This window comes from Pristiophorus japonicus, chromosome 5 (genome assembly GCF_044704955.1).
Source record: "Pristiophorus japonicus isolate sPriJap1 chromosome 5, sPriJap1.hap1, whole genome shotgun sequence".
NCBI classification, from domain to species: domain Eukaryota; kingdom Metazoa; phylum Chordata; class Chondrichthyes; family Pristiophoridae; genus Pristiophorus; species Pristiophorus japonicus.
The window spans coordinates 222,114,242-222,138,716 of NC_091981.1; the positions used below are offsets into that span (position 1 = coordinate 222,114,242).

Sequence of the window (24,475 nt, forward strand, 5' to 3'; positions counted from 1 at the left end):
AAAAGTGCAGCGTGGTGAACATTGCCATCAAACGTGATTAGAAAGAGAACGTTTCTTTTTTTTTTAAGGAATAAGGCTAAGGGCTGTATTTATTTATCAATTTTGAATGCTTTAGATACTGCACAGGTTTTGAAAATAGGATCTATTGCATAAATGTTAAATTTTTATTTGATGTAAAAAATGAAATTGATGGAGTGAAGCTGTGCGTCCATACATAGACGATACAAATCGCATGTGGTGAGAAATATTTCCAACGTGAACCTAATTAAAATTTTGTGAGAATTTGTTATAAAGCTGCACATGAATAAAATGGATGTAAACTATTGGAAGCATGTTTCATTGAAACTGTGTTGTTTTAATTACATTTTACAATGTAATTTTCACTGTGGGATGGAAAAGATCTAGCTAGAGAGAAAGATTTATTATTAACAGAAATAATCCAACTTGCTGGGAAGAAGATCAGAGGAATTTACAACCACAAATCATACAATACAGTGTAACTGATAGGTCGCTGTTCCCTTCCATGGCTCTAGTTTTGCTGATCGGCCCTACTTTTATGGGAGGCAAGTGACACCCTCGGGTGTCAGTGCAATGAGCCGCTCTCCCGGAAGTAGACCCTGGAAGACCACCTATCATTTTCCCACTTACAGGCACAGGCTACACGTCACCTATTCAGATTGGCATGTATCCCACAAATGATTTATTTTCCTGTTTGTTGTGGAAGTTTGTGTACTTTGCCAGAATATATGGCCGCACATCCTTGTTGCTAAATTTGAGAGCTGTGTTTATATCGCTCCCCATGGTGGATTTTATGGCTCTGGCAAATAAGCAAATCTTGGTCCACTGGCCTCCCTGAGTTGCTGTCCAGAACGGTTGGATTCTGGAGCATGACCAGAACATGTGTCAAAGTGTGCCTTTCAGGTCTCAGCCCTCCCAATCTTCCTCTGCTAAAAATGGAATGAAATTTATGGGGTTTACAGTGTTTGTGGAATCTGCACGGCATGTGGTATTTTTTTGGATCATTTTTGGTTTTCCTGTATTTTGCTACATGCAGAGCTCATCAACCTTTGTTTCCAAACTTCTCCCCACTGATCATCTCGGCAGGTGAGATCTTTCTTACTTGTGGAAACTAAGCTCTAGGAGAGAAAGATTGATTTACCCTGGAGTTTGCAGAACTGGCTGCTATTAGTAAGGTCAGTTTCGTCAGGTAGATCTAACAAGGTACACATCATTTTAGAAAGGGAAAATCTTGTGTTGCCTTGTCCAACTAATCACAGAGCATCATTAATACAAAAGCAAAATACTGCGGATGCTGGAATCAGAAATAAAAACAGAGAATGCTGGAAATCTCAGTGGGTCAGGCAGCATCTGTGGAGAGAAAAACAGAGTCAACGTTTCAGGTCAACAACCCTTTGTTGGTGGCAGTTGAATAAAAGGCCATTGTCAGGACATACTGAGGTTATGTGAAGTAAGGAGATTCGCTGGGGGTAAATATTAATGCATTGGATTATAGATAGACTGACACATTATTTTAGATGTATTTGTTCTAACTCTTGGCATTTAGCCAACCAGCATATGTTTAAGCAATTTCCTTGGCTACACTACGAGAAGGACCAGAGAGCCTAATTCTTGTATCAAGTTGGGTCTGAGTCTTGATACTGGTTAAGGAACAATTTAAATATTGTTTACAGCATTAGGTTGATCCTTATAGTTCTTATAACTAATACAAAACTTTAAAACTAAATGGTAGCCTTTATCATTATAACCATTCTTTTGTCACACAGGCACACATTCTCCTAGACTGCGGAGACGACAATGTTTGCATCCCAGCGCTTAAACTTGCAGCTACCCCGTAAGTTGAAAATTATATATGCAGTACATTTCCCTAAAGATTATCAGCATTTAAGCTTTACAGCCAAATATTTGGGCTTTCATCATGACAGATTTGTGATAATTTTTATTGTCAGTAAGAGACCAAAGGAATGATATCTTTACCATCTGTGGAGTTTATTTACGATTGGTAGCATCCTGCCAGTTTGGCTAGGAGAAGATAAAGATTAAAATGCATTGATGCTTCACCTTTTTGTGCCTCACAGTGATAGACATCAGCTAATAATTGGAGATGAAAACCCTCTCACTTTAATCATAAATGGGAAGAATGAAGGGGAAGGAGCATATGAAGCAGAACTCAGTGTCATAATACCACCGGAAGCAGATTATATTGGTGTTATTCGCAACAATGAGGTAATAGAACTGAAGGCACAATGTCTACTTAGTTTGGGTAGGTGTATTTTTGAAGATTGTCAAATAATAATTCTAAATAGACTTTTTAGACAAAAAGCTTGCAAGTGGCTCAGAGTTGATGACAGTTATAAGGTCAAAATTGGGGACCTTTTTTCCCCCCAAGAATCCCTCTTATTGTTACTGTTTGAAGTGCAACATAAAATCAATTGGGTATGTGTAATTGATAGTGAAGAAATATGAAGAAGCATGTCAAATTGAACTGCAGCGCAGATTGTTAATGGAATTGTGCCTTTCCAAGTTCAGGAATTGAATTTCAAGAATAATGATGAAGCTACTACAATGTGACAATGGTTTGCTTCAAGCCATCCCTTTGTATTAACTTACCATGTTTGAAATATGCACAGTGTCAACTATCATAGCCCTTTCAAAATAAAGTTTAACACGTAAGTATAGCTTTAGTACATATAAGGGCTAACAATATAATGTTTGACACTCTGTGTTTTCCAGTGGTGTCAGGCTTTGTAGGATATGGAGGCCTGCAAAGTTCCTGTGGTACAGAGAGCCTGCACACCTGTGTGTGCTCGGCGCTTTAATGCCCTGAAAAAGATTCAAATTAGGACTAGACCTCAGAATGAAGTTTGGGCACCTGAGCAGTACACCAGATACTCAAAGCTGATATAAAATGGACATTACTTGGGAGGCCCCTTGCCTCCATGTTGATCTTTTGCTCTTAATATACTTATTTTTTTGGACATACTGGGAATAGTTGTTGCATTTGTTTCCGCCTATTCCCCTGTTTCTTTGCTGTTTAGTGGGAATGAATTTACAGGCACTTCTTAGAACTGCATCCATCCGCTATCAAAGCCTGTTTCCCCAGGGAGCTGTCATTGTGCGCTGCTTATATAGGAACTATAGGCAGGTAACTATAGGCCGGTTAGTTTAACATCTGTAGTGGGGAAAATGCTTGAAGTTATCATTAAGGAAGAAATAGCGGGACATCTAGATAGGAATAGTGCAATCAAGTAGACGCAACATGGATTCATGAAGGGGAAATCATGTTTAACTAATTTACTCGAATTCTTAGAGGATATAACGAGCATGGTGGATAGAGGTGTACCGATGGATGTGGTGTATTTGGATTTCCAAAAGGCAGTCAATAAGGTGCCACACAAAAGGTTACTGCAGAAGATAAAGGTACGCAGAGTCAGAGGAAATGTATTAGCATGGATAGAGAATTGGCTAACTAACAGAAAGCAGAGAGTCGGGATAAATGGGTCCTTTTCGGGTTGGGAATCGTTGGTTAGTGGTGTGCCACAGGGATCGGTGCTGGGAGCACAACTGTTTACAATATACATGGATGACCTGGAAGAGGGGACAGAGTGTAGTGTAACAAAATTTGCAGATGAGACAAAGATTAGTGGGAAAGCGGGTTGTGTAGAAGACACAGAGAGGCTGCAAAGAGATTTAGATAGGTTAAGCGAATGGGCTAAGGTTTGGCAGATGGAATACAATGTCGGAAAATGTGAGGTCATCCACCTTGGAAAAAAAAACAGTAAAAGGGAATATTATTTGAATGGGGAGAAATTACAACATGCTGCGGTGCAGAGGGACCTGGGGGTCCTTGTGCATGAATCCCAAAAAGTTAGTTTGCAGGTGCAGCAGGTAATCAGGAAGGCGAATGGAATGTTGGCCTTCATTGCAAGAGGGATGGAGTACAAAAGCAGGGAGATCCTGCTGCAACTGTACAGGGTATTGGTGAGGCCGCACCTGGGGTACTGTGTGCAGTTTTGGTCACCTTACTTAAGGAAGGATTTACTAGCTTTGGAGGGGGTACAGAGACGATTCACTAGGCTGATTCCAGAGATGAGGGGGTTACCTTATGATGATAGATTGAGTAGACTGGGTCTTTACTCGTTGGAGTTCAGAAGGATGAGGGGTGATCTTATAGAAACATTTAAAATAATGAAAGGGATAGACAAGATAGAGGCAGAGAGATTGTTTCCACTGGTCGGGGAGACTAGAACTAGGGGGCATAGCCTCAAAATACGGGGGAGCCAATTTAAAATCGAGTTGAGAAGGAATTTCTTCTCCCAGAGGGTTGTGAATCTGTGGAATTCTCTGCCCAAGGAAGCAGTTGAGGCTAGCTCATTGAATGTATTCAAATCACAGATAGATAGATTTTTAACCAATAAGGGAATTAAGGGTTATGGGGAGCGGGCGGGTAAGTGGAGCTGAGTCCACGGCCAGATCAGCCATGATCTTGTTGAATGGCGGAGCAGGCTCGAGGGGCTAGATGGCCTACTCCTGTTCCTAATTCTTATGTTCTTATGTACGAACTATGGCCTAGAAATTGGCCTCGTTAGCACCTCCCATAATTGCCTCTGGGAGGGGGGGTGGGGTGTGATTACGGGGCGCTAACCAGATACCGAACGGGTGCGGCAATAACGTCAACGAGATTAATTCCTGGGAAGAGAGGGCTGTCTTATGATGAGAGTTTGTGTAGAAAGGGCCTATACTCTTTGGAGTTTAGAAGAATGGGAGGTGATCTCATTGAAACATACAATATTCGAAAGGGAATTGACAGGATAGATGCTGAGAGGTTGTTTCCCCTGGCAGGAGTGTCTAGAACTAGGGGGCACAGTCTCAGGATAAGGGGTAGGCCATTTAAGACAGAGGAGGAATTTCTTCACTCAGAGGGTTGTGAATCTTTGGAATTCTCTGTCCCAGAGGGCTGTGGATGCTGAGTCTCTGAATATATTCAAGGCTGAGATAAATAGATTTTTGGAGTCTAGGGGAATCAAAGGATATGGAGATTGGCCGGAAAAGTGGAGTTGAGGTCGATGATCAGCCATGATCTTATTGAATAGCGGGGCAGGCTTGAGGGGCTATAAGGCCTACTCCTGCTCCTATTCCTTATGTTCTTATGACTCCCGCCATATTCGGCGGGGGATTTGCAGCGGCGGTACGGCGTTGCGCCTCGATCTCCTTCGCCCGGAGATCATGATGTCATCACCATGCTCATCTCCCCGGTAGTGCCCCAGACCCGAACTTGGGTTCCGCCCCCTTCAACATAGCTGGGCAAAAATACCGACGGCTGCAGGAGAAGTCCATTGGGAGGCCGGGCGCATCGGGGGCGATGATTAAAGGCAAGGTGGCTGAGGTAAATTCCAAACAAAATTAACTGCTCTCTTTCAGGTTAGTTGCCGCTCTTTGCCTGTGATCGATCAGCCCATCATGGTGCTTCAGTGCACCCGGCTGATCGGGCCGGATCACGGCTGCCGTCAGGGAGAAGGTAAGTTTTTATTTTGCAGAGCCTGCAGCAATGGCCCTTCCCTTTAAGGGAGGGAAGCAGCCTTTCAACATGGCAGCACTCCACGGCCCAGCCTGGCGCTAATTTTTTTATACTTTTAAAAGTTAGCGCCCCAATTGGGATGTTCCCGAATTTTTCCCCTTATGATTCGATACGGGCATCCCACTCTACAGGTTCTGGAGGAGGAGGAAAATACTTGGTTTTTATGTGATTTTATGTGATGCCCAGAGTCTTTAAAACTTAAATGATAAAACTCTGACCCCAGCTAAACATTTGTATATATGAATTTTGCAGAGAAGAAATGCCTTTCTGAATGTGTAAAATGCTTAAGGTTTGTGTCACCCTGTTATTTGTTCCCCAGGCACTGAGCAAGCTAAGCTGCGCCTATAAAGTGGATAATTCAACTCAAATGGTTGTCTGTGACCTGGGGAACCCCATGACAGCTGGAACCAATGTAAGTAAAAACAAAATGACTTTTCTGAATTGTATAATGTTATTTATGTACAGTGGAAATGGTCACCCATTGCGAATGTATGTAGAATTTGCGGTCAGCGGCGAAGCAAAGTCGTTTGCCGCTGGCCCCAAAACAAGCTTCACACAAAGATCTCGCAAGACATTCACTTCAAATCAACAGAATATAGTGAGGATCCCCTACTGCGAGCTGCTGTGATGCCAACATGCTGCCTAAGCAGCCAATGAAAAAGCAGAATTGTCACAGGCAGCGAACCAGGAAGTGAGTAAGCTCTTAAAATTCTAACCTTTTAAAAAATATTAGAGAGAGCAAAAGAAGGATGGGGGCTCTCACATGGGCCAAAGGCAAACCTGAAATAAAGATGAACAAACCTTGGGTCAGTTTCAATGGCAAAATGCTGGTGAACACTGCCAGTTGGCCATCACCCTGACCGCAATTTCTGGTCGATTGAAAAAAGGAGAAAGCCATCATTCAACTGCAGTTCTGAGGGTTGTTATTTAAAAAAAGGTTAACGTATTGGAATTATATTTCAATGATCAGGTTAATTCCTGCACTAAAATACCAGAGAGAGGCGTTTTAGACAAATGCTTTAAACATTTTTAAAATATGTAATTTCAGGGCTAATATCCTGGAATTTTCAGTCAGCGGTAAAGCAAAGGTATTTGCCGCTAGCCCTGAAGTAAGCTTCCCACAAAGATCCCGCGATCTCTGTGGCGAGAAGGTTGGCTTTTCTGACGCATAATTGAAATCAACACAGGCTAATGGGGAATCCCTAACGCGAGCTGCTGTGAATTCTCACAGAGTGAACCAGGAAGTGGGTAAGCTTCTTTGTTTCTAACTTGTTAAAAATGTTAAAGAGAGTAAAACAAAGATGGAGGCTCTCACATGGGGAAAAGAAAAAACTGAAATAAAGATGAACAAACTTTAAAAAAAATGTTTTAAAATTTTATTAAAATGGATAAATTTGACACTCCATAAAATTAGAATTTGTTTTTAAGGGCCATAACCTTTGTTTAGTAGTCAATGCGCTATCAAAACCCCAGTTATACCTAAACCAAAAGGATATTTAATAGCAGTATTACTATGGAAGAGCTGAAGTTTTGGTCAATTTTCATGAATACACTGATTGCTGATTCTGTAGAGAGGGGGGGTCACAGCACAGTCTGTGGAGGGCCAATGAATTACAGACCGCAACTTCAGGATTTCTGTGTTAGGCTGTGAATGTGCTAAATCCTGAAGTTGTGGTCATTTTCAATGGCTAAATGTCAATTCGCCGTCAACAGGACCGCAAGTTCCGAGCCATTGTGTTGGTATCAATTGCATCATCACATCACTTGAGACTGATATCACAAACTGGCACACAGCTTCTCTGTTCAAAAGCAAGAAATCAGTTTGGCAAACAATTTTTCATATAACTGTGTCCTTTATTAATGCAGCCTTCATGATAATATGCCATGCGTTTTTATGACACACGAACTAAGCTTAACTAGCAATTGTTTAATGTCCTCAGGCTGTATATCCAATCAAAATATTATCTGCTCAGTACTGTTTTGCAACACAGTGACTCCAAACAAGTACAAGGGTGAACACAGGGTGGGGGGTTGGGAGGGGTTGGGGACTCAAGGGGGTGAAGAGATCGTGGGCCGGGAGGACCATTGGTGGGGGAGGGGGGGGGGGCAGTTGCAGGGGTGGTGGTGTGAAGAGATTGCGGGCCGGGAGGACCATGGGCAAGGGTGTGTGAAAAGATCGCAGATAGGGACATCGCGGGCCAGAAGGATCAAAGAGGAGGGTGTCAGCAAAGATTACTAGCAGGAGGAGTGGGCTAGACCTTGTGGTGGCGAGTGGACGCCGGGAGGGGGGCCTCATAGTGGGGATCGAAAGCCTCGGTGGGGGGGGGGGAGGGTGTAGGGGAGGATCTCAGGCCTGATGGGAGGTGGGGTATAGGAGGCGTGGGGGATCCAATTGGTGGCCGGTGGGTTGATCGTAGGCTTTATGGGGGGGGGGGTCTCCAATTGCGGTGGGTGGGTTAGAGCACTGGGAGCGCTGAAGACAAAGATGTACTCCATTTCATTGTGCTAGGTTGTGTGCTGTAAATTCAGTTGGGTGCAGGTAATTCACCAGCAGAAAATGTAGTTAAGGGCAAAGTTATGTGGCAGGCATTGGTTTTCGACTGGTTCTTATATACAACAATGAAGTCTGGCAGTCCCGAGTCTACTGCCGGCTCCGTGTTGCTCCCTGAAAATACTATATGCAAATTTCTGCTCACTGATATCTAAATTAATTTTAATGGCAGTGAAGAGTCAACTCATTGCTAAGATTAGAAATATTAAAAATGAAGTTTAAGGAGTCAATTGGGCTACCAAGAAACTTTTTAACTTTTGCTTCACACTGGTTGCAGCTACACTTTAGTGGGTACAAAGCTGAAGCAGTGCTCAGTTGTTTTCATATTGTGTGAGTGGGGTGTTTGTTACTGCTGGTTCCTGAAGTATGGTGGCAACCCAAATGTGCACCTGCAAAATTCACTAACAATATGCTGAGCAAAATGAAAGTATTACCATTGTCAGCCTGAAAGATTCAGTGCTCGAGGAGTGCTGCTTGTGAAGCTCTTTGGCGGTATGCGTTTTGTTATTTTTAGCTAACAGCTATATTTTAAAATATTTGATGCTTCTTTTGAACCTGTTGGTGGTCTAGTGCTGTATCACTGGGCTAGCGCAAAACTAGGTCAAAGGGTAGATCACTGATTGAGTTGTTTGATTCAGTGAGGATAAATGAATCATTGACCCTTGAACTTTTCATTACTTCCTGAGTCAAGTGTATAATATTCACACAGATCAGTAATGATATTACATTGTGGGCTGCTGAAGTTTTGAAAATCTGAGAATGTTGTACCAAAAGATTTATACTGGACAAAAATAACTACTATGTTGTAGCATACAGCCTTTATATATATTTTGCCGTGGGGTTCTTGTATATGCATGCTGTAAACTGAGTATGCGTTTGACCATCACAGCTGAGAAGCTGCTATTTGAGAGGAGCCAATTTTCATCAACCAAATGTGTTAACTCCAAATGATCAACTATGGATTATCACTCAATTAAGTGACTCTGATATGTCCTTGTCAATATTGTCTCATTGTGGACATTATCACATATATAATGACCTGGAGTGCTCTGGCCATTGTTTCCTTCACAATTCACTTGGCTGGGTATTTCATCGGAACTGCTCTCACTCCGACACTGTAACTTCACCGGAAGTGCAGTAAGCGGGAGCAGCTCCAAGGAAATTCCTGGTCAATGCCCAAATTTCCAATATGCATTCTCAACAGGCAGAGCTCTATACCAAAAGGGCAAACTCATAAAATTTACCCTTATGTCACATCATTTATCAGAATAATTTTCGGGTGACTTTATGGTTGGGAAGTTCCTGGGAGCCGCTCCACTGACACTGCTTTGCCAGAAGTGGGCCAGGAACCTTGTTTATGCGCACAAACAGGGTTTCCGTATAATTTCTGGCAAAGTAACACCAGTGGAGTGGGAGGAGCTCCCAGAAATTTCCCAGCCTATGTGTAGCTTTTCATTATAAATATCTGCAGTTAAAAAATGAAACCACTGGTAATAGCTTTGGTTTCAAGGTTTATGAAATTATATTAACCCTTCAATTAAATTACTACTTTGTAATCACTTCCAGACATCAACAGTTACTCTATCCAGCATCTCAAATAGTTTCATAAGTCAGATAAATGATCTCCATCTCTCATACAAATAGTGTGCATCTTCTGCTCCTGTATGACATGAAAGTGTCATATACATTAAAATTACACTTTATACAATGCATACTGTCCATTGTTTAACAACTCCAAGCATTTGATGAACCAATACAGCTCTATCTATTAGCTCTTACCAGTGGTTTTAGATTTTAACTTTGCAGATGTTTACCAATGAAAAGTTATGCATAAAGTCCCCCCACAATTTATTTTGGTTAGTGAAGGGAAGTGGAGGAAGAAATATGTAGGCAAATCTATGAAATGAATAAAAGACATTGAATAATAATCATGGGAGATTTCAATTACCTTCAAATAAACTGACAAGAAGAGGTAGGGAAAGGGGAAAAGGTGTAAGTGGTTTCCCTTAGGTGTTTTCGACGCACCCCCACGTTACAATAGTTCTAGACCTGGGAGTGATTACTGTACTGAACAGATGAATGAGTCATGGTCAAATACCTCAGTCTCAACCGGCTTTATTAAAGCTACCCCAACACAGCAAAACTAGTAAACACAGTGACGATGTAGTACAATATAATACCCTGGCGTGTCTAAACCGTCCCTATCGTGAAGTACCCAACATCTAAATCCTCTGCTCGGATCCACAGTGTACGCTCCTATGGTCCTTGCAGCAAAACCTCCCCACTAAAACCCTTACTAAGGCTTGACTGGGAGAAGCCACTACACCTCCTGTGACTGTAATCTTAAAGATGCGTGGGCAGGGATGATGCTCACCGATTCGTTGGCTTACTCACTGCTTCTCCTGGTGAAAACGTGTCCCATCTAGTTCTGTACTGGTTTCTTCTCTCCATCCCACACGGAGTGCTCGGTTCTTGTAGAGGCAAAGCATGCGAGAGCAAGAGAGAGAGATGTGGCCACACGGCCCCTTTTATATCCCCAGCCTGTTTGACTTTTCTGGCCCAATAAAGTTTTTCCTTGTTTCGAAGATCCTGTTTGTATGCCTCTTCTGGCCCAATAAAGTTTTCCTTGTTTCGAGGCTTCTGAGTGGCCCATGTGTCCTCGAATGAGGATGACGTGCCGATGCCCATGTGTATTCCAGTGATGGGGCTTCACTTCCAACTGGTCTGGACTTAATGACTTTCTTTTGATCTGGTTTCCCGCCTCTCGGGGTTATCTCATCCAGGTAATGGCTCTGATCACTGACCAGTTCATATCTGATCTATCTCTGATGAGTTCACATTGCATAACAATGGACCCTCCATCTTTGCCCATTACCTGTGATGAGTTGCCTTATCCTGGCCATTGTAACTTCCCAGAACACCCCCGCCCATCAGACATGGATTTCAAGTACAACATGGAAAAGTACCTGGGCCCCTCCCACAAATGGCTTCCAGCTTTTCTGATGTAAGAAATATTAAAACACAATGTCCAGATAATGTCCAACAATCCTTGGGGAGCCGATGCTTACAAAGGAACGGAGTTTTTACAGTTTGTTCAGGACTCCTTTCTTACCCAGTATGTAAGACGCCCTAAAGAAGAGGAATCACTGCTGGGTCTAATAATGGTAAATTAATCAGAACAGCTAAGAGAAGCAAGCATAGGGAGATATTTAGGTAATAGCGATCATAACATCATAAGGTTTAAAATAATGACTTGAGAAAGTCATAAGTAAGACAAAGATCAAAGTAATACATTGGAAAAAAGCTGATTTTGAGGGGGTGAGAATGGAACTGGGGAAGGTAAACTAGAAAAACATTTTGACAGACAAAAAAATAGAACAGCAGTGGGAAATATTTAAAACAGTCATCAATAGAATTCAGAAGAAATAATTTTCCACTAAAAAACAAAAACAAACTAGCTAATAATGAAACATCATGGATAAATAAAGAGATAAGGGTAAAATTGCAACTAAAGAAAAGGGCACTCATTAAGCACATAGACAATAAAGGAAAGGATGACAAAAGGGAATACGGAGAGGTTAGGAAAGAAGTCAAAAAAACAATTAGGAAAGCAAAGAGGGACACCAAATTAAACTATCAAGGAATATAAAAGAAATAATAAAGTATACGACAGGCACATAAGTAACCAAAGGAAAGTCAGAATAGAGATAGGGCCACGAAGGGATGCACAAGATAAATTCGCAGGTAATGACAGAGAAATGGCAGAAATATCGAACAGTTTTTTTACCTCAGTATTTACCAGGGAGACTAACAGGTGGACATGACATTAGAACCGGAGATCAAAAAAGATATAAAGACGTTTACGATAGAAAGTGGCGACATAATTGAAAATAAGTTAGGGAGGAGATAGCAGAGGCACTATTACATATATATAAACATTTATTAGAAAAGGGAATAGTGCTAGAGGATTTGCAGACAGCTAATATTATTCTTCCATTTAAAAAGGGAGATTGAACAAGTGCAGGGAACTATAGGCCAGTTAGCTTAAGGTGGTTGAAAAGATAATGGAATCGTTACTCAAAGATGTCACAGAAAAATCTATAGGCCTAAATATTCGGGTGTGCCCTGTTTGGGGGTGGTAACATGCGCAAGGCGTGAGACTTTGCGCTAGGCGCAGAAGTCTCACCTCTCACGAGAAATTGGGATTAGTGCTGCCAAAAGGATGTGGAGCGCTAAATCAAGTGCTCCACTTCCTTTCTCGGTAGGGGCGCACGCTCAGCAGCGCTATGCACTGGGCCGCGTAGCGCTGCCGTGTAGGAGGGGCTCTTCCCTGATTTAAAGGAAAGGGCCCAAGCTGCATACTCTGCATAATAAAAAGGGTCCTACCTGGATCACAGGGGAGTGGGGGTGCCGTGAGATCAGCCTGGCACTGAAGCACAATGGTGCAGGAAAGCAAATCGTACATTTTTTACAGGAGCTGCTGGCCACCTCCCCATTAACTTTCACCCTGCTAGCGGCTGGCTGTCTGGTATGCGTCCCCTGAAGCTGTCGCTGTCATGACTTGGCGCAGCTTCAGGAAGCAATACCCAATATAGGGTCTGGGGCACTAATGGAGCACTGTACACGGTGATGACGTCACGATCTCCGGCCACTGAATTTAGTGGGAGTCGTTAACGGTGCCATGCCTGGTCGCAAAGTCATTTGCGCCACGTTAACACCCTGTAACAGGAGCTGCAAATGACCCCAATTTCTCCCCCCTTGTATATTAAAGAGTAGTCAGCGCAGTTTTCAAAAGGGATGGTCATGCTTGACCAACCTTATTGAATTCTTTGCAGAAGTAACAGAAAGAATAGACAAGGGTAATGCAGTAGCTGTAATATATTTGGATTTTCAAAAGGCCTTTGATATGTTCCAAATAGTCGACTCATGAGTAAGGTCAGAGCATGTGGTGTCAGGGAGAAGTAGCAGAATGGAAAGCAAGTCGGTTACGGAACAGAAAACAAAGAGTAAGGGTTAAGGGTAGCTACTCAGACTGACAAAAGGTGTGAAGTGGTGTTCCACAAGGATTGGTGCTGGGACCGCTGTTGTTCACAATTTACATAACCAATTTGAACTTGGAAGCACAATTTCAAAATTTGCAGACAACACCAAATTGGGGGTTATAGTAAATCCTGAGGAAAACTGCAATATAATAAAAAATGACATTAATAAAGTTGCAGAATGGGTGTGTTATTGGCAAATTAATTTCAATATAGCTAAATATACACTGTAACATTTTTGGTAAGAAGAATAAGGAGGCCACATACTGCTTAGATAATCAGAGTTTAAGTGGGGTGGAGGAAAGGGATCTAGGATACACATACACAAAACACTAAAAGTAGCGACACAGTAAGCCATAAAAAAGCACTGGGGTTCATTTCTACTGAGATTGAATTGTAAAGCAGAGAAGCTATGTTAAACCTGTATCGAACCTTAGTTAGACCACACTTGGTGCACTGTGTACAGTTCTGGTCTGCTTACTATCATCATCATAGGCAGTCCCTCGAAACGAGGATGACTTGCTTCCACGTCAAAAAGGGATGAGTTCACAGCTGTTTCAATGAAGGACCTGATATTCCAGATCCAGAACTACATCTTGGAGGTGGAAGATGCCTGTACGTGGATTTTTTTAATGTGTGGTGGCCGTTGCACACAGGCTTGACACAGCTAGGTCTTGGTCCAGTGGCAAGGATTACCCAAGACGACTGGAGACCAGCTCTGCTGCATGCACCTAGCGCGCACACATATCGCAATGTGGGCTGACCCATGCTTCCCCTGGGCCTTGTCTCTTCTGGGCCCCAGACTCACACCTCTCCTGGGCCCCGATCACGTCATAGATTGTGTAGATTGTAGATTGCATATTATAAAAAGGATATAGAGGCACTGGAGAAAGTGCAAAAAAGATACACAAGGATGATACCAGAACTGAGAGGATATACTTATCAGGAAAGGCTGAACAAGTTGGGACACTTTTCTCTAGAAATGAGAAGGCTGAGGAGTGACCTGATCGAGGTCTTTATGGTTATGAAAGGATTTGATAGGGTAGACACAGACAAGATGAGTCCACTTGTGGGGGAGGCCAAAACTAGGGGCTATTAGTATAAGATAATCACCAATAAATCCAATAAGGAATTCAGGAAAAACTTTTTTTACTCAGAGTTGTAAGTGTTATGTATGTAAACCTGTAATTACCATGTCTAACCACCAGAGGGCTTATCCCCTGGAGTCCCAAGGGATCCCACAATCCCTTGGGAGCATCTGTATGTAAGGAGGCCTCACAGGCTGGAGAGGCACTCTGAGATCTGTAATAAAGGACTACAGTCACACTTACTTTGAGCTTGCAGTATCTAGTCTGACTCTTTATCCAAGACCTAACAACTGGCGACGAGATACAAATGATGAACCCCACCGCAACAATGCAGTGAACTGTGGGCATCCTGGAGAAATTTTCAGAGGGAGATGATTGGGAAACCCTCGTGGAGCGACTTGACCAATACTTCGTGGCCAACGAGCTGGAAGGAGAAGGGAACGCTGCCAAATGAAGGGCGATCCTCCTCACCATTTGCGGGGCATCAACATATGGCCTCATGAAAAACCTGCTCGCTCCAGCAAAACTCACAGACAAGGCATATGATGAGCTGTGCAAACTGGTCTGGGAGCATCTAAACCCGAAGGAAAGCGTCCTGATGGCGAGGTATCGGTTCTACACGTGCAAGAGGTCTGAAGGCCAGGAAGTGGCAAGCTATGTCGCCGAGCTAAGGCACTTGCAGGACATTGTGAATTTGAAGGACACTTGGAGCATCTGCTCAGGGACTTCTTTTTACTTGGCATTCGCCATGAAGTAATACTTCGCAAACTTGACTGGACTCCCCAACCTTGAGTAAAGCCATAGCGATAGCCCAGGCGTTTATCTCCAGCAGTGACAATACCAAGCAAATTTCCCAGCACACGAGTGCTGCTGCAAGTACTGTGAACAAAGTAACATTGTTTTCGAATCGAAATGTACAGGGCAGGACTTACACGCCTGTAGCTGCACGTCCGCAGATGACTCAGAGTCCGCCATCAAGGGTGGTGAATACAAGGCAGTCAACACCATGTTGGCGCTGCGGGGGTGATCATCGATTCCTTTCATGCCACTTCAAAAGATACGTTTGCAAGGGCTGTGGAACAAGGGGACACCTCCAAGCTGCAAACCCTGCTAATCCTACAAACCACCATGTTGCAGAAGAGGACAGATCCACAGTGGATCATGGCAAACCAGAGCCTCAGACCGAGGAGGCAGAGGTATATGGGGTGCACATATTTACCACAAAGTGTCCCCCGATAATGCTGAAGGTTGAATTAAATGGACTCCCCGTGTCCACGGAGCTGAACACGGGCGCAAGCCAGTCCATAATGAGTAAAACGATTTTCGATAAGTTATAGTGCAACAAGGCTTCAAGGCCAGTCCTGACTCCCATTCGTACCAAACTTAGAACGTACACAAAGGAACTGATTCCCGTAATTACAGCGCTACCGTAAAGGTCGGCTACGATGGAGCGGTGCACGATTTACCACTCTGGGTGGTACCGGGCGATGGCCCCATGCTGTTCGGCAGGAGCTGGCTGGGAAAGATATGCTGGAATTGGAACGACGTCCGTGTGCTTTTGTCCGTCGATGACACCTCATGTGTCCAGGTCCTAAGCAAGTTCCCCTCGCTTTTCGAACCAGGCATCAGGAAGTTCCAAAGAGCAAAAGTGCAGATCCATTTGATTCCGGGAGCACGACCCATCCATCACAAGGTGAGAGTGGTACCTTACATGATGACAGAGAGGGTGGAGATCGAACTGGACAGGCTGCAACGAGAGGGCACCATTTCGCCGATCGAATTCAATGAGTGGGCCAGTCCGATTGTTCCAGTCCTCAAGGGAGACGGCACCGTCAGAATCTGTGGTGATTACAAAGTAACTATCAATCGTTTCTCGCTGCAGAATCAATACCCGCTGCCAAAGGCAGACGACTATTTGCGACGATGGCGGGAGGGAAAACATTCATGAAGCTGGACTTGACCTCGGCCTACATGACGCAGGAGCTGGAGGAATCTTCGAAAGGCCTTACCTGCATCAACATGCACAAAGATCCTTTCATTTACAACAGATGCCCATTTGGGATTCGATCGGCCGCGGCGATATTCCAGAGAAACATGGAAAGCTTGCTGAAGTCGGTTCCGCGCATGGTGGTCTTCCAGGACGACATCTTGGTTACAGGTCGGAACACCGTCAAGCACCTGCAGAACCTGGAGGAGGTTCTTAGTTGGCTTAATCATGTGAGGCTCAGGCTAAAACGCTCGAAGTGCATTTTCCCGGCACTTGAATTGGAATTCCTGTGGAGAAGGACCGCGGCCCACCGATTCGAAGACGGATGCAATCAAAAACGCACCGACCACAGAATGTGACGGAGCTGCGGTCGTTTCTAGGACTCCTGAACTATTTTGGTAACTTCTTACCGGGTCTTAGCACATTGTTAGAACCCCTGCACTCTTTACTGCGTAAAGGAGATGAATGGGTATGGGGTAAAAGCCAAGAAAATGCCTTTGAGAAAGCTAGGAAGCTGTTATGTTGAAACAAATTGCTTGTGTTGTACGATCCATGTAAACATTTGGTACGAGCATTGGATGCGTCGTCGTACGGGGTCGGGTGTGTATTGCAACAAGCTAATGAATTTGGGAAATTGTAACCGGTTGCTTATGCATCCTGAAGTCTGTCTAAGGCCAAGAGGGTCTACAGTAGGATCGAAAAAGAAGTGTTAGCGTGTGTTTACGGGGTAAAGAAAATGCATCAATATCTGTTCGTGCTCAAATTTGAATTGGAAACCGACCATAAGCCACTTATATCCCTCTTTTCTGAAAATAAGGGGATAAATACAAATGCATCGGCCCGCATCCAGAGATGGGCGCTCACGTTTTTTTAAATTTCAAAATATACTTTATTCATAAAAAAAATCTGTACAGTACATTCAAAGGCATTTCAATACATTTAGCTGTGGTCAGCAATCCCATACACTATTATTTGGGTGCTGACGGCAGTTCCGTTCATTACATTTCCTTGTTTTCCAGTTCAAGTGCAATTTGGTCCAATATGGGATACATTGTAGTACATTCAAACAAATTACATTTCATGTGTCACTATATAGTACACGGAATGGGTGACGGTACATTTACATTTTTCTTTTCAACATGCATTTCGCAACAGACCTTGCATTGTACATGGCACTACATAGGTGTTTACAGATCATGGTGCTCCATGTACACAAAAAGTAAATTACAAATACAGCCCGAGGGGGGTTTTGTACTGATTCCTGCCCCCGGGTTTACCGTGGCAGAAGGGCTTCAAACCGTGGCCCTTCCCCACCGTGCCTTTGCGGCGACTGCACCAATTTTAAGTGCATCCCTCAGCACGTAATCCTGGATCTTGGATTGCGCCAGTCTGCAACACGCAGACGTGGTCATCTCCTTGCTCTGGAAAACCAGCAAGTTTCGGCAAGACCAAAGAGCGTCTTTGACTGAGTTGATGGCCCTCCAGCAGCAGGTGATGTCTGTCTCGGAGTGTGTCCCTGGGAACAGCCCGTAGAGCACAGAGTCCTGTGTTACGGAGCTGCTTGGGATGAACCTCGACAGCAACCACTGCATCTCTTTCCAAACCTGCCTTGCCAAGGCGCAATCCTGAAGGAGATGGGTGACAGTCTCGTCCGCCCCGCAGCCGACTCGGGGGCACCGTGCCGTGTTGATGAGACGTCGGCTGTGCATGAACGCTCTGACAGGTAAGGCCCTCCTCACCGCCAACCAAGCCACGTCTTGGTGCTTGTGTGAAAGCTCTGGTTCGACAGTCCGCTCAAGGAACCACCCGACAGGGTCCACTATCTCCTTCTTTCGTAGGGCGTCCAGGACCTTACGTGCTGACCACTGTTTTATGGCCTTGTGGTCAAAGGGTTTTTTTTGTGAAAAACTTTTCCACGAAGGACAGATGGACAGGCATGGTCCAACTGGTGGGGGCGTTTCGCGGCAGCGTGGCCAGACCCATCCTTCGCAACACCGGGGACAGGTAGAACCTCAGCACGTAGTGACACTTGGTGTTTGCGTACCGGGGATCCGTGCACAGCTTGATGCAGCCGCACACAAAGGTGGCCATCAGGATGAGGTCCACGTTCAGAACGTCCTTTCCTCCACTGTCCAGAGATTTGTACATTGTGTCTCTGCGGACACGGTCCATTTTGGACCTCCAGACAAAGTGGAAGACGGTCCGGGTGACTGCCGCGGCACAGGAGCGAGGGATGGGCCAGACCTGTGCCACATGCAGCAACCCCGAGAGCACCTCACTCCTGATGACCAGGTTCTTTCCTGCCATGGAGAGGAAGCGCAGCTTCCACCATCCCAGTTTTTGTTTGACCTTGGCGATACGCTCGTCCCAGTTTTTGGCGCATGCCCTGTCCGCTCCGAACCATATTCCCAACACCTTCAGGAAATCTGGCTTGACGGTGAAGGGAATGGAGGCTCGGTCGGTCCAGTTGCCAAAGAGCATGGCCTCACTCTTGCTGCGATTGACTTTTGCTCCCGAGGCCAGTTCAAACTGGTCGCAGATTGTGAGCAATCTGCGGACCGACTGTGGATCCGAGCAAAAAACGGCGATGTCGTCCATGTACAGGGAGGTCTTGACCTGAGCACCTCCGCTGCCTGGGATCGTCACCCCTCTAATGTCCACATCCTTCCTAATGGACTCGGCAAAGGGCTCGATACAACACACAAACAAGACAGCCGAGAGAGGACAGCCTTGCCTGACTCCAGATCTGATTGGAAAGCTTTGAGTTTCCCACCCGTTGATTAGGACTATACTACTGATGTCTGTGTGGAGCAGTTTGACCCAATTGCGGATACCCTCCCCAAACCACATTTTGGAGAGCACGTCCATCAGATATCCTGTCAAAGGCTTTCTCCTGGTCTAAGCTGATTAAGCAGGTGTCCACCCTCCTGTCCCGCACGTAGGCGATCGTATCTCTGAGTAGCGCGAGGCTATCAGAGATCTTCCTGCCGGGGACAGCGCAGGTCTGGTCCGGGTGAATCACCAGCTCAAAAGCAGACTTGACCCTGTTGGCGATGACCTTTGACAGGATCTTGTAGTCCACATTGAGCAGCGAAATGGGCTGCCAGTTTTTGAGCGCTCACGTTGTCGGCATACAACTACGCCATCCGCCCCAGGCCAGGCACAGAAAACTGTGCCGATGCTCTCAGTAGGCTACCATTGTTCACCACCGGGGTGGAGATGGCACAGCTTGCAGATTTAGTTATGGTAATGGAAGCATTCGATAGTGAGCAATCACCTGTTACCGCCCGACAGATTAGAACCTGGACAAGCCAGGACCCTTTGCTGTCCTTAGTAAAAAACTGTGTGCTCCACGGGGGTTGGTCTTGTGCCCGTTAGAGATGCGGGAAGAAATAAAGCCTTACCAGCGGCACAGAATTGAAATGTCCATACAGGCAGACTGCCTCCTATAGGGTAATCGGGTAGTTGTGCCAAAAAAGGGCAGGGACACTTTTATCAGTGATCTCCACAGTACCCACCCAGGCATTATAATGATGAAAGCGATAGCCAGATCCCACGTGTGGTGGCCCGGTATCGATGCAGACTTAGAGTCCTGTGTGCACAAATGTAATACATGCTCGCAGTTAAACAATGCACCCAGGGAGGCGCACTAAGTTTATGGTCCTGGCCCTCCAAACCGTGGTCTCGGGTTCATGTCGACTATGCAGGCCCATTCTTGGGAAAAATGTTTTTAGTGGTTGTAGATGCATACTCCAAGTGGATTGATTGTGTGATAATGTTGGCAAGCACGTCCGCTGCCACCATTGAAAGCCTACGGGCCATGTTTGCCACGCACGGCCTGCCTGATGTCCTTGTAAGTGATAATGGGCAGTGCTTTACCAATGCCGAGTTCAAGGAGTTCATGACCCGCAATGGGATCAAACATGTCACGTCTGCCCCGTTTAAGCCAGCGTCCAATGGTCAGGCAGAACAAGCAGTTCAAACAATCGAAAAGGGTAACTGAAGGCTCACTGCAGACTCGCTTATCCCGAGTCCTGCTTAGTTACCACACAAGACCCCACTCGCTCACCGGGGTCCCTCCTGCTGAACTGCTCATGAAAAGGGCACTGAAGACAAGGCTCTCGTTAGCCCACCCTGATCAACAAGAACAGGTAAAGAGCAGGCGGCTTCAACAAAATACATATCATGATCGCGCAAATGTGTCACGCGAAATTGAAGTAAGTGATGCTGTATTTGTGTTGAACTATGGACAAGGTTCCAAGTGGATTGCTCGCACTGTTTTGGCCAAAGAGGGGAGTAGGGTGTTTGTGATCAAACTCGCAAATGGACTCACCTGCAGGAAACACTTGGACCAAACCAAACTCAGATTTACGGACTGTCCAGAACAACCCACACTAGACCCTACCTTTTTTGACTCTCCAACACACACACAAGTGGCAACCCACCCAGCGGTTGACCACGAAGCAGAACCCATCACCCGCAGCAGCCCAGTAAGGCTCACCACCCCCAGCAGTCCAGCAAGGCCAGCTGCGCAGCAGCCTAGCGAAGGCCCAACAAATGACTCACCAACACCAGCATTTGCACCGAGACAATCAACCAGGGAAAGGAAGGCCCCAGATCAACTCACATTGTAAATAGTTACACGATTGACTTTGGGGGGACGGGGAGTGTTGTTATGTATGTAAACCTGAAATTACCATGTCTAATCACCAGAGCACCTGTATATAAGGAGGCCTCACAAGCTGGAGAGGCTCTCTGAGATCTGTAATAAAGGACTACGGTCACATCTACTTTGAGCTTACAGTATCTAGTCAGACTCTTTAGCCAAGACATAATAGTAAGCATGTGGAACAAAGAGGCGAATAGCATATATGCATTTAAAGGGAAGCTAGGTATAGATGGTTTTAGAAATCAGGGGTTCAAAATGTATAAAATTGACACGAAGGCTACTGTGTTTACTCATTGTGTTAAACTGGAGCCAAAAAGTCTACTCAGACTAGAGAGGGTGTTTAGAAATGCTAATGTCTTGGTTCCCTGTGAATGATATGGCTTCTTTGTACTCTATACAGTCTCCTTGTTGCTAAGCGATTGTCTGCTGTTTTTAAGTTAAACTTGAACCTTGTTTATGTATTTTATGTATAATGTTAAAATAGGGGATTGAAGTTAGTTTAACAGAACACTTGTACTTTTGTGGTAGTAGTTAATGTGTGAAACATTTGCTACGTCATAAAGGAGGTAACACTCTAGAACAGTTTTCTGGTCTGGGCCTCAGAGGATAGGGACGAAAGAAATCAGACACAAATTTCAAACTAAGAAACCCTGAGAAAGTATATACAGAAAAGAAATATGAACAAGAACATGAGACTTCTTTAAGGCGGGCTTTGACACGAGAATTGAGACAAAGAACTCGAAGCCCCATTGGGTATTGAGATTTTAGGGGAACCTCTATAGGTCAAAAGGTCTTGTCAAAATCCTATTTCAGGCCCACCATTAAAAAGAGAATAAAAGTAGCCTCCCCAAAGCCGCCCTCACAAACGGGGTGACGGGAGAGCGTTACAGAAGTTGGGCTGGTCGATCGCTCTTTGAGCGATTCCATGCTTTACCCTGAAGGAAGCTCCAGATGAAGACAAAGAGGCTGCAAGCCAGTGAACTGCTCACGTGTGCCGGCCATTTGTCCGATCGGATCGGTATTGGCTACTGGTTACAATCATAAGTTTTTGCTGTATAACTAATGTGTTATATTCCATCTTAAACTCTGATTAAACACAATATACCCACCATATTGGTTTACAGTCAATCCTGGTTAATAAAGTGATCAGAGATAGCCTTAATTTGGTTATTTATAACAAAGGATATGCTGATAGGGTTAGATGAAGAGGGGTGGGAGCAGGCTCGTGTGGAGCATAAACGATTTGGGATGAAGGGCATGTTTCTGTGCTGTAGGCTCTATGTAATTCTATGATGTGACATGAAGGTTAATTTTATAAATTCACCCTGCAGGTATGGAGCTTTGCCTGCCAACAATGTATTGGGAATTTGGGCACAGAATTCAGCAGGGCCCACAATATTCTCCATCCCGGATGGCAAATACTCTAGGCTGCCACTGACCTCCATGCCTGAATTCCTGATTTGTACGCTCGGCTGGCAAAGCTTTGCACCAGGTGTTAAACTTTGTGTAAAGCTTACTCTATTGTGTCTGTTAATGTAAATGGATTTACGAATAAAGTAGTGCACAAGTCATTTTTGCTTTGAGGGTTTTTAGAACCAATATCTATTTTTTTATCCAAGTGTTGAATAATCATCTGTAAAATTTTAGAGGAAGCAGATATAATTAAGTGAATCGATGGATGAGTCGCATAATCAGCATGAATTAATAGATTTAACGCTCGCTAAGGTGAGAGACTACAGCGGATTTAGTTTCTTTGGTGCCACAGTCCATAGCTATTTTCCACAGCAGGAGTGCAGTACTTTAACTCCAACAGCTGTTGATGGTTAATGCTTTGATCTGTTTTTTCCAGCTGTCTGTGGGACTACGTTTTTCTGTTCAGCGCTTGGAGAATGCAGATGCCAGTATCAGCTTTGACCTGCAGATCAAAAGGTGAGTTACGAATTATCCCAGATTGCCATTGATTGAAAAAAATAAATCAGAAAAGAGCAAAATGGTCATCTCTTGTTAATTTTAGCAGAAATGCATCAATTTAGCTCAACTTAATTTGAAGGAATGTCCTTCTGTACCCCCACATACGATCAGCATGTTGCTAAGACAACAAAGATTTTTTTTACACATCAAACAAAACAAGCTGTGTGCACAGAGCTAGGAGTATCTGCTAAACATAGGGCTAGCTATACAGAGTGGCAATGGGGATTTGGTGATGGTGGTAAAGAGTGGGTAAATAGTAAATAGTGTGTTTTTATTAAATTGAAATTTAACATACTTTTCTTACTTTAAAACTTTACTTTAAAACTGCAAATCAGTGGCAGTTAACAGTTAATCAGCTGTAAGTGGGTACCTGACTAGGTGTTAATTGTTGACTGTTGGCTGTTGACTGACAAGTTGTAACTAGGGTGTTTCTAAAATAAACATATATATATATATATATATATATAAGGAAATAAAAATAGAAAATGCTAGAAATACTCAGCAGGTCAGGCAGCATCTGTGGAGAGAGAAACAGAGTTAACGTTTCAGATCGATGACCTTTCATCAGAACAAGAAAAAGTTAGAGATGTAACAGGTTATAAGCAAGTACAGGGGCAGATAAAGGCGGGAGGGGGTGAAACAATGAAAGGGAAGCCCTGTGATAGGGTGGAACGCTTCCAGCATTCACACTATTTTTCTTTTGTCCATTTAAAATAAAAGCTAACATACAGTTCGCTTCCCTAATTGATTGCTGTAACTGCATGTTAACTTTCTGTGATTCGTGTACACTTTGGGTCCCTCTGAATACCAACATTTCCCAATCTCTCACCATTTAAAAAATACTCTGCTTTCTTATTTTTCGCACCAAAGTGGATAACTTCACATAATCTATTCCATCTGCCATGTTTTTGCCCACTCACTTAACCTGCCTATAACATTTTGCAGCCTCTTTGCAACCTCCTCACAGCTTACTTTTCCACCTAACTTTGTAACATCAGTAAACTTGGATACATTGCACTCGGTCCACTCATCTAAGTTATTGATATAGATTGGAAATAACTGAGGCCCAAGCACTGATCCTTGCAGTACCCCACTAGTTACAGCCTGCCAACCTGAAAATGACCTGTTAATTCCTACTTTCTGTTTTCTGTCCATTAATGAATCCTCAATCCCATGAGCCCTAATTTTGTGTAATAATTTCATGTGTGGCACCTTATCGAATGTTTTTTGAAAATCCAAGTATATTATATCCATTGGTTCTCCCTTATCTACCCTGCTGTTACAACCTCAAAATACTCTAACAAGTTTGTCAAACACGATTTCCCTTCAATAAATCAGTGTTGACTCTGCCCAATCATATTATGATGTTGTAAGTGCCCTGTTACCACATCCCTAAAATAGATTCTAGCATTTTCCTGACAACTGATGTCAAGCTAACTGGTCTGTAATTCCCTGTTTTCTCTCTCCCTCCTTTCTTGAATAGCGGCATTATGTTTGGTATCTTCCAATCCATGGGGACCGTTCTAGAATCTAGGGAATTCTGAAAGATTAAAATCAATGAATCCACTATCTCT

At 44.1% G+C, this 24,475-nt stretch overlaps 1 protein-coding gene across 1 annotated transcript in view; it reads left to right on the forward strand.

Moving 5' to 3' along the window:
• Positions 1 to 24,475, forward strand: part of itga8 (integrin, alpha 8) — a 352,157-nt gene that overhangs the window by 203,870 nt on the left and 123,812 nt on the right. Inside the window, exons 19-22 of the mRNA XM_070881330.1 lie at positions 1,785 to 1,852; positions 2,097 to 2,244; positions 5,916 to 6,008; positions 22,780 to 22,859. Of these exons, the coding sequence (XP_070737431.1) occupies positions 1,785 to 1,852; positions 2,097 to 2,244; positions 5,916 to 6,008; positions 22,780 to 22,859 (389 nt within the window). The remainder of the gene's footprint in view (positions 1 to 1,784; positions 1,853 to 2,096; positions 2,245 to 5,915; positions 6,009 to 22,779; positions 22,860 to 24,475) is intronic.